The 14,596-nt window shown below is 34.4% G+C and overlaps 3 protein-coding genes across 7 annotated transcripts; 1 reads left to right on the forward strand and 2 right to left on the reverse strand.

Annotated features, from left to right (window-relative positions):
* Positions 1-262: 262 nt before the first annotated feature.
* Positions 263-6,867, reverse strand: LOC104755012 (transcription factor TGA9). Of its 2 annotated transcripts, XM_010477323.3 has the most exons (13): positions 6,398-6,867; positions 6,010-6,199; positions 5,409-5,503; positions 4,848-4,927; positions 4,227-4,457; positions 3,451-3,489; positions 3,202-3,261; positions 2,765-2,842; positions 2,542-2,590; positions 2,159-2,430; positions 1,686-1,907; positions 607-749; positions 263-506 (listed from the first exon to the last, which is right to left on the reverse strand). In XM_010477323.3, the coding sequence occupies exons 2-13, from the start codon at positions 6,114-6,116 to the stop codon at positions 419-421; spliced, it is 1,464 nt and encodes a 487-aa protein (XP_010475625.1). In that variant the 5' UTR covers positions 6,117-6,199; positions 6,398-6,867; the 3' UTR covers positions 263-418. The 2 variants fall into 2 exon arrangements, with proteins under 2 accessions (XP_010475625.1, XP_010475624.1); XM_010477322.3 differs by lacking the exon at positions 6,398-6,867 and having other exon boundaries at positions 6,010-6,383.
* Positions 6,868-9,380: 2,513 nt separating this feature from the next.
* On the forward strand, positions 9,381-11,426 carry LOC104755014 (rho GTPase-activating protein 5-like). Its single transcript, XM_010477330.2, has 4 exons — positions 9,381-10,074; positions 10,226-10,466; positions 10,554-10,784; positions 10,937-11,426. Exons 1-4 carry the CDS (start codon positions 9,950-9,952, stop codon positions 11,276-11,278), a joined length of 939 nt encoding a protein of 312 aa, XP_010475632.2. The 5' UTR covers positions 9,381-9,949; the 3' UTR covers positions 11,279-11,426.
* LOC104755013 (transmembrane 9 superfamily member 5) lies at positions 11,415-14,543 on the reverse strand. Of its 4 annotated transcripts, none has more exons than XM_010477326.2 (8): positions 14,493-14,543; positions 14,168-14,320; positions 14,023-14,063; positions 13,310-13,898; positions 13,086-13,217; positions 12,601-12,757; positions 12,017-12,504; positions 11,415-11,785 (listed from the first exon to the last, which is right to left on the reverse strand). In XM_010477326.2, exons 2-8 carry the CDS (start codon positions 14,296-14,298, stop codon positions 11,569-11,571), a joined length of 1,755 nt encoding a protein of 584 aa, XP_010475628.1. In that variant the 5' UTR covers positions 14,299-14,320; positions 14,493-14,543; the 3' UTR covers positions 11,415-11,568. The 4 variants fall into 4 exon arrangements, with proteins under 4 accessions (XP_010475628.1, XP_010475630.1, XP_010475627.1 ...); XM_010477328.2 differs by having other exon boundaries at positions 13,991-14,063; positions 14,493-14,540; XM_010477325.2 differs by having other exon boundaries at positions 14,447-14,540.
* Positions 14,544-14,596: the final 53 nt, after the last annotated feature.

Here is a 14,596-nt window from a genome sequence, read left to right on the forward strand (position 1 = left end):
CAAGAAAACACTTTGAATATTTCATTTGATTACTTAACTCTAACATTTCTAATTTCTATAATCAGATTCGATGTGAAACTGAAAACAACAGAAATATCTGGAATAAATAAAACTTACATGATAGATAGAGAGAGAAAGTCACAGAGCAGCGTCTGGCCCATGTAAGGCCCGTTAATCGCACATATGGGTCGTATCGTGCTTCTTTCGTCGTTCCGAATGTATCATTAATCGCACATAAATCGGTTCCATTTACGTACGTTAATTTCATATAATAGCAGAGAACTATAATTAAAAAGGGCGAAACGATTACGAAGATCCTATATTTTCTAGTACAACTTATAACGAAATAAGTGGAAATTAAGACAGACAATGGAAACTTGGCCATTTTTTAGTTATAAAAAAAGTTACATTTTTCATTTTAGAAATTGGAGAAGTGGTTCCGCGATGACTGAACTATCTGCAGATCCGTCGTTGTTTGGCAAGATGTTTCATCACTCATCAGTGTCCTATATTCACATTAATGATTCCCACGATCAGATTAATATTGCAGCATTATTATTTATACTGATGAAATGTAAATATATATGCGTTATGAATGTGCCTTACTCTCGTGGGCGAGACAACCAAAGAGAGCTAAGAGCTCTGAGCCTTCCATAGTACTCTCCGATGACTAGAAAACACCGTGCGGCTTGTCGGACTGTCAAGATCCGTCGCAGCTGGTGAACGGTCTGCTGCCTCAAGTTATCAGCCTTCATTTAAATTAAGAATAGACAATTCAAAAAAAAATAATCAATAAGTAATAACAGTTATTTTTTGCGATTTTAAACTGACCACTATTTCATCTGATAATAATACTAAAATATGATAATGATAATTGCATACCTACTCCCATGGTGGGGATAATGGGTTTTACAAAGTCAATAACTTGTAATTCAGATATAATTATATAAAAAATGATCCGAATGTTTGAAAACAAGTAAATATTATATGTATATTATTAAGTTCGTCAAAACAAAACTTTGAAAGAGATGGAGAATGCTTTAAACTTATTCTCTTTGTTTTTTCAGCTATGTATATTATATAAAAACAAGTTGGTGAAAGAAATTTGGCTCTTGGAATAATTAAATATAAGACTAAAAACAACATATATTATTATATGACAAGAGAAAAAAAAGATCTGAAAAGACATGGCCAATTGAGCATATAGTCCAGAAACAGACAATATATACGTGAAAGCAACATTTTATCAAATTATTTATTTTTTCTTATTAGACAAATTCAGCCAGCACATACGTTTGTTCATATATGTACGCTAAATATACGCACGTATTCCCGCATTTTAAAACATCTGTATGTCTACATGCTCCCAAAACGTTATATTCACACCTAACATATTTCCAAGAGAAACACATCAAAATTCTCCATTCTTCTATATATATGAGTAAATGTTTTGTCAAAAATGAAAAGCTATAACTATATAGTTAGGTCGCTTTTTTATTTTCTGTTTTGCGTTTGTACTTCTCAACAGCTGTTCGAGAAAAAAAAACTAGCTAGTAAATATGTTGTGTTCAAACATAAACGAAATAATCTAAAATGTAATTTAATGCAAGTGAAAATCATAATATAAAAGTAGATGAAAGCAAATAAGATTAAAAAAAAAAAAAAGATAGGTGAGAAAATGGAACCTGGCGGATAAAGCCTTCGAGATTAGAGATCTTGCCGAGAGCGACGGCCATTTGTTGCATTCCGTCCATGACTGGAGATGCGGCGAGAGTATCGATGAGAGATTGCTGAAGTTGTTCGAGACCCTGCGAGAGAGCTTCCTCTGCTTGTTGCGACGAGTGTTGTAGGCTATATATTCCCATCAGTTGTTGCTCCGTCAATAGGTCCATTTGTGACACCAATATCTAATTAATTACAAATTGTCCCCCATTAATTTTCTCTTTTAGTTTTAATAATTAATTAATTGATTTATAAGAAAAACTCATTTCGAGTTACATTTATGCAACCATTCTCTAATATAAAAGGATTTTTTTTAATGTAGGTATTATATAAACGTACGGGGTTATTATCATTCACATGCAAACGTAAAACCTAGAACTTAAGTCTTGGAATAATAGACGTAATAAATGCCAAACAAGAGAAGGAGAAATCGAACCTTGATTAGGTCGGATGGACGGAAACCAGCCATCCAAATAAAACATCGTTCGGCTGGGGACATCCATGTTCCAATGATGAGGTGGAAAACATCAGCTTTCGCAGCCACGGCTTTTAATCGAAATATCTCATCGAAGTGAGCAATGTAACCGTCAACGATCAACCTTAGATCGTTGTCCGATAAATGAGCCTGAAGACCGGTTCGAATCTCCGACATATGCCGGTTATCATCCTCTAGCCACCTCCCATATTCCATGTCAAACATCGCAGCTCCTACACGTACGTTCATTTTAAAAACACAAAAGTTGTTAATAGTAAATTAATCATTGTTGTTGTAATTTAATAAAATAGTGCTATACAAATTGGTGTTTTAGGTTTCAGTACCGGAAGTGATGTTAGGTCCTGGTGGTCCACAACCACCCATGAACAGCCCCTACCATCGACATTAAAAAATATATTAAATTCCACAAAGAGACATTTTTAATAACCAAATTAAGAAACTCAGCAATTCAATTCACAGGTTGTGACAAAGTAAAAATATAGTATTATTTTACCACAAAAAGGAAGGATTATATTATATAAGAAAAGAAATAATTTAAATATCAACCTGAGAACGAGCACGCTGAAGTTCTTGCTCCAACTGGGAAAGCTTTATCCTACTTGATTCTAGCTGTTGCACATACGCCTGCTCATACCATAAGTACACGTTTATTAATATCAGTATATATCAATATATCATACATATAGTCATATAGAATTATACGAAAAAATTGATTTCTCGTAATGATGGGTGCAAGGAAACTACACGTTCATAAATGAATTTATTATAGAAGACTGGTAAATGGTAGATATAGAAGTAAATGCATCGATATAGCAGCGATTCCCCAAAAAAACCAATGCCTATGTTACAGTAATAGCAATAGCATTGTTATTTGTTAATGTGTTTATTAAAGAAAAAAGAAAAAGCATTGTTTATATGCAACCCAATATTATTCGACAAAAATAGTAATGAATATGTCATGTATATGGTATTGATATGGTTACCTTTTTCCTAAGACGACTTTTGCGAGCAGCTTCTCTATTTTGGGCCAAACGTCTCAGTGTCTAAATCAATCCAGTTATAAACAAGAAGTTAACGAATTGATTTGGGTAAAATGGAGAGCAAAATACTATTACGACTAGCTGACTACATATATTAAAGGTTACTTAAATGTATGTATGCATAGTTATATATGTCTCCTCGGGGGAGTCAAATAAATGTATAGGAAATAATGATGATGAACGTTAAAGTACCTTAGCATCAAGTTGTTTCCCTGAAGTTGTAGCCTTCCTCTGCAATGTCAGAGAACAAAGATGAAAATAGAAATTGAATTCAGTGAAAAAAGAAAGAAAGAAAACAGAAATTAAATTAATTGTATAAGTGTAGTCCAGTCATGTGATTAATATGTAGACAAGAAGGAAAACAGCATGTATTAAATGTTTTAAATCTAAGCGATATGAATTCATGTAAGAAATTTATGTAACATTTATGCATCTATACCCAGCAGATATATCATGTCAATAATGGTTAATTAAATGCAACAAAAAGAAATCTTTGGAAAAAAAAAGTAAACATAGAATAGAAAAGAAAAAAGGAAATTAAAATAATATATTCCATTTATTAAAATAGTTTATAAACAGAAGATTCTTCTGCTTTATTTCGCTTTTTGGGGATTTTATTTTATTTGGATTTAAAATTTGTCTGTGTTTTCATTTTTATCAACGATTTGAGAGGTCAAAATTCTGAATTTTCTCTGATCCGTTTCCTTTTTGGGATCTGTGTATGTTTTTGTTTTATTGGAAGATTTGTTAGGACATAGACCTATATGAAAAAGCATGTGTATGCATATCTATGATGTGACAAGGAGAGAGAGAGAGTCTAGTGATATACTCCTCATACATACCATGTACATGCACCAAAGCATGCATTTCTCATGATGAACCCAACTACATGCATATATATATATATATCTATCTCTTTCTAAAATTGAATATTTAAAAGTTGTGATGATGATGATGATGATAAGTACCTTATCTTCCGAAGGTTTAGGAGGAGCTAAAGTTCGAGAAGTAGAGGGAAGTCCAGATGTTGAACTAGAGTTCGCCATGTTGTTGTTATTCTGATGATGATGATGCTGAAGCATGAGATGATGATTCTGTTTGCTACTCATGGGAGACTCAGGCGGTTGACTTTCAGCTTTGCCGGAGAAATTCGCAGATCCTGAATCGCTGCTCTCTCCTCCTGACTTTGAACTCTCCTGCTGCAATACATATTCAACATAATCATACTCTCAACGTATAACTAAATAAAAAGTCAGAAAAGGAATAATTATAATGTAACTAAGGAGGAATTGACCTTAGCGTATAATTTTTGACAAATGGGTGTATTATTAGTTTTATCTACTAGCTAATTATAATATAAAGTCAGGAGAAAGGAATGGAGTAATTAACTAGTCTTATAACAAATCGCTTTCAGCTAAGAGAGAAAACAAGCAAATAAGTATAGGATACTAAGAGGAACAAGAAACATATGTTTGTATGTAAAAATGCACAAATTATATAAGAGAATAAATGTTTTTTATTTATAAATTAGAAATACCGAAAAAGGAGAAAAAAACAAGAGGAAAGGGTCAAAGAAGAAGAAAGGGTACAGTAGGAAGAGTTTGGTGAGTTCTGATTGGCCATGAAGGGAACATCTCCAGAGTCGTAGCTCCTCCTCCTCCTAATAAAGCTGCAATGCAGATTTACCCATCATTACATTTTAGTATCATAGAATGTAGTTAGTAGTGATCATGGTTGATTGATATTAATCAGGTGTGTGCATTTGTTGTAATCTACTATACTAACTAGTATTCTAATTGGAATTAACTTACATCATTTATCACGTGGATCTATATACATATAACATGATTGACATACATTTCCTAATAGTATAATTTTGAATATTCGATATTGAGGAAGTTAGGGAGTTGGTAAAAAGATTTTTTATTACGAAGAGAAATAAATAAACAAGTCACGCCATCCAAGGCTCTCTTTTGCCTCCGTATCATCACCTAAACCTATCTAAAGACTTGTTCAGACTCTCTCAGCTTTTTCACATTTTGTTTTTTTTTTTTTCAGTTTCAGTTTTTGTTTCTTTCTATTAATTCTAAAACTTTATTGGAGTTTGTTAAGGAAAGCTCACGTCATGAAGATATGAAAGAGAGGCTTACGTGGCTTTGTTTCATCGTTCCTATACTTAACACCTTGCAGAACAATTGCTTCTTCTAGCTCTCCAAAATCGAAGCTCGACGATCCATTTTGGTTACTGTTTCATTTATTAAAATTTATATAATTAGTACAAAAAGAATAAGTTCATCATGCGTTGTAACTAAAATTAGAAAGTGAGAAAATAGAGAACAAGACGAACAATAAAATTAAGTAACCATACTTAGAGGAGAGGGTCGCATTTGAGTTGAAGAAATATATAAGTAAATAAAGACGTACGGTCTCATATAATAAAAGTTTACACAAGAGCTAAAGCACAATATAAAACCTATAATTTCGGATGATCGATCTATAACACATTTTTTAGTTTATGTTTTTGTCTATAGATATTCGTTGACCATTTATTATCTCACGAATGAAGCCGTGTAACTTACTATCATATTAATTACTATTAAGAAACTAACAAATTGAGAATAAAGAAATTAAGAAAACCCATATAAAATTTAGAGCTCAATATATATTGAATATATGTAATATGTGAATAAAGAAGTTGAGCTTTATGTGAATATATATGTAAAGAAGAAAAGAGTTGGGAAGATTTGTTACATGAATCCAGGAGGTGGATGATTGTTGTTGAGGCCATGAATTAGTGAATAAGGAAGATGATGATTATGGTTATGGTTTGTGGCTTCGCTGATTCTATGGTTCGCCATCTCCCTCTCAAAAAAACAGCTCCAGTTGATGATATCTTCCTCTTTCTTGATCTTCACTTCTGCTTGATTATATAGTCTCTATTCTGTAAAACATCAAGTCTTGAAAATATGAGAAAGGCGAAAAAGGTGATAGAAGCTTGAGTTAAGAAACAACAAGGGAGAGAGGGAGAGAGATATTGCAAAGTCTTGATCAGTAGATCAAATGATTGGATTTTGAAAAGAAAAAGCTAGTTGTTGATGATGAACATGAAAGTATAAGATATATGCGTTTAATTTATTACCTTTGTGAAGTTTTTTATATGCTTTGGGTGTTTGAGAGAACAAAGAGGAGAGAGAGAGAGAGAGAGAAAGTAGAATGGAAACTTTCTCGTCAAAGGCTTTTTTATGGCTGAACAGAAAAACAAAGAGGGTCCAACCTTTTCTCTTTCCGGGGATATATACACATATACAAATTACAAAATATCAAATATGTGGGCGTGTTATATTATATAGTATATACTATATAATATGTATTTGTTAGATATATAGAGAAATGATAAACAATATAATTACTTAGTAATTTGACTAATTGTATAGTATTATTATCACTTTATTTCTCTCTACTTGTATGCGAAGAAACCTTTGTGATTCATCACTCTCTCCTTTTCACCACCTTTCTCTATCTATTTCCACAGTAAACACAATTTGCACTTGCTAACTTTCAAACTTTTTCTTTTTTTTAAAAAAAATAATAATAATATTGCGTGGTATAAATAAGACGAAGATCTTGTCCTTCACAGACCTTGTCTCCAGGCTATGCTTTTGTGTTTTTTTTTCTTTTTTTTTTCCTATTTCTATTCAGAATAATAGTATTGGGTTTGAAAAGAGTTGTACAGAAAATTGAAAAATTTAGTTGACTAACTTTATAGCTGTCAAGGGGTCAAGCTAGTAGTACTTGGCAATTGATCAGATGGACGATACGATATCTCATTTCTATATAGATAAACAGAAAATTCAGAGAAAGGACTTTATCTTTGTTTAAAGAAAACAAAAAAAGAGCCTTATCCAATGTGTGAAAGATAATAACAAGATTAGATATAAGATTAATTGGACCGAACAAGGAGATTATTAAGAAAACTATATATCAAGGTTGAAATAATGAAGGATGAGGAAAATTAAATGAAAGATTTGTATTTTAGTAAATAAAATAGAAAGAGAGCAAAGATATAGAGAGCAGAAAAAGAGGAGGAACCCACTAGAATCACTGACTCCTACTCCACAATCTCTCCCTATCTTTGTAACCGCCTGTTTGTGCTTATTGGTTCTTTCTCATCAAATCTCTTTTTGGGCTTATTCACGTACTCATTCTTTTTAAAAAACAAATAATCTAGCTAGCTAGTATCATCTTTTATATATACTAGTAGTATTCATATTCACGTAGATGCGTATCTATATAAATACTTGTTTTGTATATGTGAGAAAAGAAAATGATAAAGTTTTCTAAAACCCACTTTACCAGATCCTAGCTAGCAGCATGGATCATGAAGTTAATTTGTTTAAGTAGTTTATGTGTTGTTCTAAAACCAAATGAAACAAGATACATGAAAGTTCTCGAAATAAAATATAAAGAATCTTTGAATGGGCATGATAAATACATCCTACTTTATATATATTTTGCCAAAGAATATGATATCTAATTAAAGTCTAGCTAGTAGACATATATACTCTTGGTTCTAATGATTAAATGAATACAACTCCTCCAGCTATATAGATTATCTATGTTATTTTATTATTGATCAAATGATTTTGTTATTGGGTTAGAGTACACAATGAGCGATCAAATAATGTTTTTAAAAAAATATGTTTGGTGATAATAAATATATTATGAAATACACATAAACTGAAATTAAAAACAATGTAAATTATGTGTGATAAGGAATGTTTGTTGTGTTTATGTATATAGCAGAATCGAGTGAGTTTCTATTTTCTGAAACCACAGCTCTTTTTGTTAAATGACCTTTGGGATATATATATAGAGAGGGGGATAAGAGTAGAATGATTAGAATACGTCTACGTACGTACATATATATCATTATACATTTATACACACATACTGACATACATATAATAACGGGATTTTTTTTAGTTGCATCTTCAGTCTATATAATTAATCTTCTAAACTTTGAAAGCAGATTATAAGAGAGAGATAGTTTCTGAAATGTTCTTTATTCTTTAGTTGAAAACATATACTGTATACATAGCTTTATGTTGCAAATTTGATATTTGGATGCAATAGAATTATAGAACTAGAACAACTTTCTCTAGTCGGTTAACCTACCATGCTTAAGCTGAATAATTAACTAATTTGCTTCTACCAGTTCAACCAAAATACTTTTAGAATAATGACAATTATATGTAGACCAATAGGATAAAAACTAAACGGCCTTCTTGCATTAATCGTAAATAAAGTATAGGAAACAGCATTAATAAAATGTCAATAATTTATAAAACATCTCGATCAAAGTGTTATTTTTAATTTGATTAGTTTGGTATTATCCTAAAATTTTTGTTGATGGGTCAACATCCCCTCCCTGTCACCACCTAAATCCTAATGCCACATTTCAGATTCCTTTCCTTTATTAGAAATTGCTATATGTCTCTTTTGATTCGTATAGCTGTTTTAGTCAATGACCTCTCTTGCAAATCTAAATTTGTCATCCGCTTTATCCTTCAGTACTTTGTGTCATGATAAATCCCTTAAATTGAGAATTCTTTTTCTAACGGCTCTTTAACTGATTTATTTGAACAAACTCACAGTTAAAGATTCTTTAAAATTCAATATCATGTCTATCTAAATTCAGCCCGATACCATATAATCTTATATGGATTATGCATATTTGCATTCTTAATGCATAAAATTCAGCCCGATATACCGATCTGTCCTTAATGCATAATCTATACCGAACATTGCGTAGATGAATTATCTCTAGTCAATTTACCCAAAAGATAATAATGGTCAGTTTTGGTCGTAGCATGACCTAAAAAAATCTAGGACAAAACTATATTAAAAACTTCTAGGCCCAGTTTTATTAGAAATCCATTTTGGGTATTTGTCAAATTCCCTATATTAGTTGACTTTCTGATTTTGTAACAATTTAACGTGTAATGGGCCAAAACTTGTTAATTAGGCCCATAAAATTTTGGGTTGTTCGATGGCAGCCGAGAGCTTTATTGTGATGTTAAAAAACCTAATTTTACTCTGATTAAAATAGACAGATGCATCATGCATCATATATAAAACACGAACGAAAATATAAAGGTAGGGAGAGTAAAACCCACTCTAATAGTACTATATTTTTAAAAGAAAACGAGAGAGAGAGACCATTAGAAAAGACTTAGAAATCAAATAAACGAACGAATTGAAGTGAGTGATTCCCACGTTGCACCTTCCTCCTAACCCTTTTCTTCATCGTCACTCAATCTCTCTCTCTCTCTCTCTCTCTCTGCAACGTTCTTTGTAACGTGTAACTTGCCAACTTTTTTTTAATTTCTCTTTATATATAAAATCTTTTTTATCAATTCAAGTTCGTTGCCGGCCATTACCATTCCCTAATTTCACCATTATCTCTCTCTTCCTTTAGTTTTGTTTTCTTAACCACATTGCCAAAACCTTTTTTTCTCTCTCTCAAAGGACTCTGTTTAGCGCGTGAGGAAGAGATATAGAGAGAGTGATAAAGCGCGGTAAGACCGAACTTTGGCGGTTCCGCGGCTCTACGTCGTCGGTAGGTCGAGTCGTCCTGGAGCTCGCCCGTTGTTTCTCGACGGCAGAGGTGGAAGAAAGCGACCAAAGAGCCATGGACATTGGCGGTCCAACCAATGTCCGTCACGTGGCTCACGTTACCTTTGATCGCTTCAATGGCTTCCTCGGTCTTCCCTCTGAGTTCGAGCCTGATGTCCCCAGAAAAGCTCCTAGTGCAAGGTTTGCCACTTCTTTCCATTTATTTCATGTAATCTCAGTGAACGGAATTGGCCTTTCTGGTTTGAGGAGTTTTATTTGTTAGATAATCTCAACTCATTGAGAATTGATGTTTCCGACTTTAGTTTCATATTCATGTTATTTGTGTTGGCAGTGCAACAGTGTTTGGGGTATCCACGGAGTCAATGCAATTATCGTATGATTCGAGAGGGAACTGTGTTCCTGTGATACTGTTGCTACTGCAGAGCCGGCTATATGATCAAGGAGGCTTGCAGGTAGAAGGAATATTCAGAATCACAGGAGATAACAGCGAGGAAGAGTATGTAAGAGAGCAGCTTAATAAAGGGCTCATACCAGATGGCATTGATGTTCATTGTTTAGCCGGACTCATCAAGGTTCTTCTTCTTTACCTTTGATTATGTATGTGCTCAGGTGTAATTGCATCTGTATTTGATGACGTATGTGTGTGTGTGTGTGTTCAGGCTTGGTTCAGAGAGCTGCCGAGAGGGGTACTTGATCCTCTGCCATCGGAGCAAGTGATGCAGTGTGAGTCAGAAGAGGACTTTGTCAAGGTTGTGAGACTCTTACCTCAAAATGAAGCTTCTCTTCTCAATTGGGCCATCAATCTCATGGCTGATGTTATTCAGTTTGAGCATGCTAATAAGATGAACTCTCGTAACCTTGCTTTGGTCTTTGCACCCAACATGTCTCAGGTCAGTTTTTCATTTGGCACTTAACTAGCATTTGAAGGCTACTTTGGAGGTTCCATTGTTGAGATATCTTGCAATGGTTTTTGCCATGGAGTTGAAGTAGTATTTTTACATCTTATGAAAATGTGATGGCTCTGTTTTGGCTTTGTGTGTAGATGGCAGACCCTTTAACTGCATTGATGTATGCGGTGCAAGTGATGAAGCTGCTCAAGATCCTCACAGAGAAAACTGCGAGAGAAAGGAAAACTTCGTCTTCTGCAGTTGAGAGAAGAGGCAACAATGAAGTGGAAGTTAGCGACAAGGAAGAAGACAGTGAAGAAGAAGAAGAAGATGGTGTGCACATAAATAACGAGGAAGAAGCGCCAGAGAGAATAAGAGTGGCTGCTGATGAACACAAGTCTGGAAGCATGAAGATTGAGTTTCAGGGATCTAGTGCTTCGGATTCAAAGGATAATGATGGAGCTGTGCAGCCACCCATTCGCACGAACCCTATATAGGAAGCAAGTGAAATCTGATGTTTCCTCTTAATAGTTATTTTGTGTGTTTGGATGCTTTATTGTATTGCATATGTAACTTCTAAGTAATGTAGTTTGCTCTTGAATGTTGAAATGATATGAGACTAACTCTGTGGGATGAACAACAAAATTGTATCTGCCTTTCTATTTCTAGTAAGATCATATTCAATTCATTATAAAAAATCATGAAAGAGTCAAACAACCAATACCAAAAGATACTAATACAGAGATGAGTTGTGACCAAAAGAAGAGGACCCCTTAGTTCTCGGGAGTTATTCCAGCTTGACAGAACGGTAGATGTGGCGAATAAACATCCAAGAAGCCAAGAAACTTATGGTTCCAAGAACCAAGAAGAGAGCGTAACATAACAGAGCCGTATATCCCAAGTAGAAACTCAGCTGCAGAAACCCGGTCATGTCAGACCTGAGATAGAAAATTACTCCATACCCATACATGAAGATTGCCGTGAATCCTCCGCACAGTATCGATCTGATTATCACAAAATCGTCTACAATTTTAGTCTGTCCCATTGGAAACTGAATGATGATTCTGAAAGGAAAATCTATTCCGGCAATCATGTTTCACATTTCCTTCTATGACCGGTTGAGTAAGATACTCATTGTAATGTATATCTGTGATGGCTTCTCATGTTACCTAAGTCTAAATCAAATTTCACATGTTTGGATGGACAAGGACGCAGTAAAGTAAAAGAATACATACCTCCACCACCATTCATGATCTTCACCGGATAGCTGAATGTAGGTCAAGATAATACCAACACTCGCACTCAAGAAGATGAGCACAACGAATGTGAAAAGCATCATTCCAGGTGAGGTATATATTTTGAATCCCCACAAGCTTGCGTAGAGTTGGTGCCACTCGAGAACTACTGCACTGAAAGGTACAAAGCCTCCAAGAAACACCTGGTATAGCTTTCTACGATACCAATTTTGAAGTGGAATTTCTCGGGGGTTTCTTTTAATAGCGGTTGGAGGTTGAAACTCTAATAATCCGAAACGATTACCCAAAAATCCTCCCAACGTGAGGAATGGGATATTCAGAAAAGTGTAAATGAGTATGATGATGACTATTGTGCCAAACGGGAGTGCAGCTGTTGCCCCATACGTAACTGCCACAGTGTTGAGAACCGAAACTACTATGAAGAAAGGAACTGGATAGAGAATCCCAGCAAGACGAACCTTCCTTTTCTGAAAATGACAATAATGCTCTAATGTTTAAGGTTATACGAACCATGAACGTTTCTGGAACAGCAAAAGTAGAAAGCATCTGAAAAACTTAATCACCTGTTTGGTTCCCTCGAAATGGTTATGGAAAGAAGCAGATGTGTAACCAGCCACTATCGATGTTAGAGTGTAAATGATGACGAGAGAAGTTAACAGCATTCCACGATTGTATGGGTATAGAAAACCGGTGAAGGCCAATGCAAATAGAGCAATAATCCTGAAGATGAAAAACAAGCCAGAGACATGGAACAACATTAACACACCATTCATCTTGATACAGGACGTAAGTATTCCCAATAAATGGAAACATAATGTATCATCATGTAAGATTGACTTGAACAAGTTGTCAATAACTAAGCATATATATAATATGTATCTCAAATGCACTTTCAAATGCCATTACAAAACTACTTTTATCCAGTCAAAGTTTGCTACTAAAATTACTTTATGTATTACTATCTTATGGCATACAAATGGAAAGGGATAAACTATAAAACATCAAAAATAGAATGACAGTAATGGAATTCTTGATAGCAGAAGCTTACAAGATTAGCAGCTGAGTACCAGTTCCTAAGAACGCACAGAGTAAGGAGATATTCCGAGGACTTCTAAATACATCACTATGTACGAGTTTCCAACCCACTTCCTTTTTTTCTTCTTCATCTCCAATTGAGCAGCTGAAATTCATAAAAGATAAATTATCTCAATTTATCATCACATATGCTAAACTACAGAAAAAAAGAATAGTCTCCTAAGAAAAACTTGTCACCTTCTTAGTTCATTTTTGAGATGACGCACGAATAGCAAAAAAAGAAGTCCAACTAACAAAACAACAACCGTTATAGAGTTAAGAAATGAGAATAAGTGAATCTTCTGGCTGATAGGATGAAGCGACGCCTGCGAGTACTTATTCATTCTTGTTGCAGACAGTTTTGAAGTCAAATTCCAAGTAACTGAGTACGTAAACTGAACATCAATCTCAGTGTCCTCCGATATATCAACCAGATAACTCGGATCACTAAAACTGTTGATTTCAACAACTTCGTCTGCATTATACAGAACATTAAACTTCAAGTGACTGAATAAATAATACTTAGTAAGCTTCTCTTTTTGACCAAGATAATCTCCCTCTGATTTACCAACAAATCCCCACAAGGGGAGATCGTCGTAGTACATTTGAAAGTAGTAATCTTGAGCAATAGCATCTCTGAACATGGCAATATCACTAGATTTTAGTCTCTTGCGGCGCAACGTAACATGAGTTTTGTCCTTCGCAAATTTCAGCTTATATAGTGAGCTCATTAACCTGTCACCATTAAGAACTTCCCCAAGAGTTTCCTGTTTCTCAATCACAGGCTCTACAAAATAATATTAAACAATCCTGAATCAAGAACTTGGGACACATAACACATTTCAAACTGTATATAGGGATTTACATATATCAGAAAACCTGATCATTGAGTTTGTCTTGAGAAACCTAACCTGGACGGCAGAACGGCAAATCATAATACTGATAGGTCTCACTGCAAACAAAATAAAAATACAATCTTTAAAAGTGGGTCTAAGAAAATGAGCTATCTTTGAGTTCCGTATGCTAAGTTACACAAAGAAAAGATATGAGAATAACCTTGGATTGTGAAGAGGACCGACTTTGTTGACGAACAAAGGGACATGATCGCCGGCATTGTAACGGGTCGAAGAGCTTGATCCGATCCAAAAAGTCAATGCGAGTAGTACACTGAGCAGAAATTGCGCCATGTATTGATTGATTGGGACTTTGCTGTTGTGTTTCCAAAAGAAACAAATTTAAATTTGTGCAAGAGGAAGAGGAGGAGCTTTAGAGAAAGCCATCTTCTTCAATCTATCTATCAATCAGCTAATGAAGAAGAAGAAAAACAAAACATACAGAACATAGAGAGACGAGACGACGTCGTAGAGGCTCAAAGTCAAACCTGAGTGATGATGACTGACTTAGCCGAATTGACTACACCATCATCAGCAAAGTCCCATTGATGGTTGACGAGTAATAAATAATAACTAAAGTGAGTTTTGGGTC

Source organism: Camelina sativa, chromosome 17 (assembly GCF_030686135.1).
Source record: "Camelina sativa cultivar CO46 ecotype springtype chromosome 17, ASM3068613v1".
NCBI lineage: Eukaryota > Viridiplantae > Streptophyta > Magnoliopsida > Brassicales > Brassicaceae > Camelina > Camelina sativa.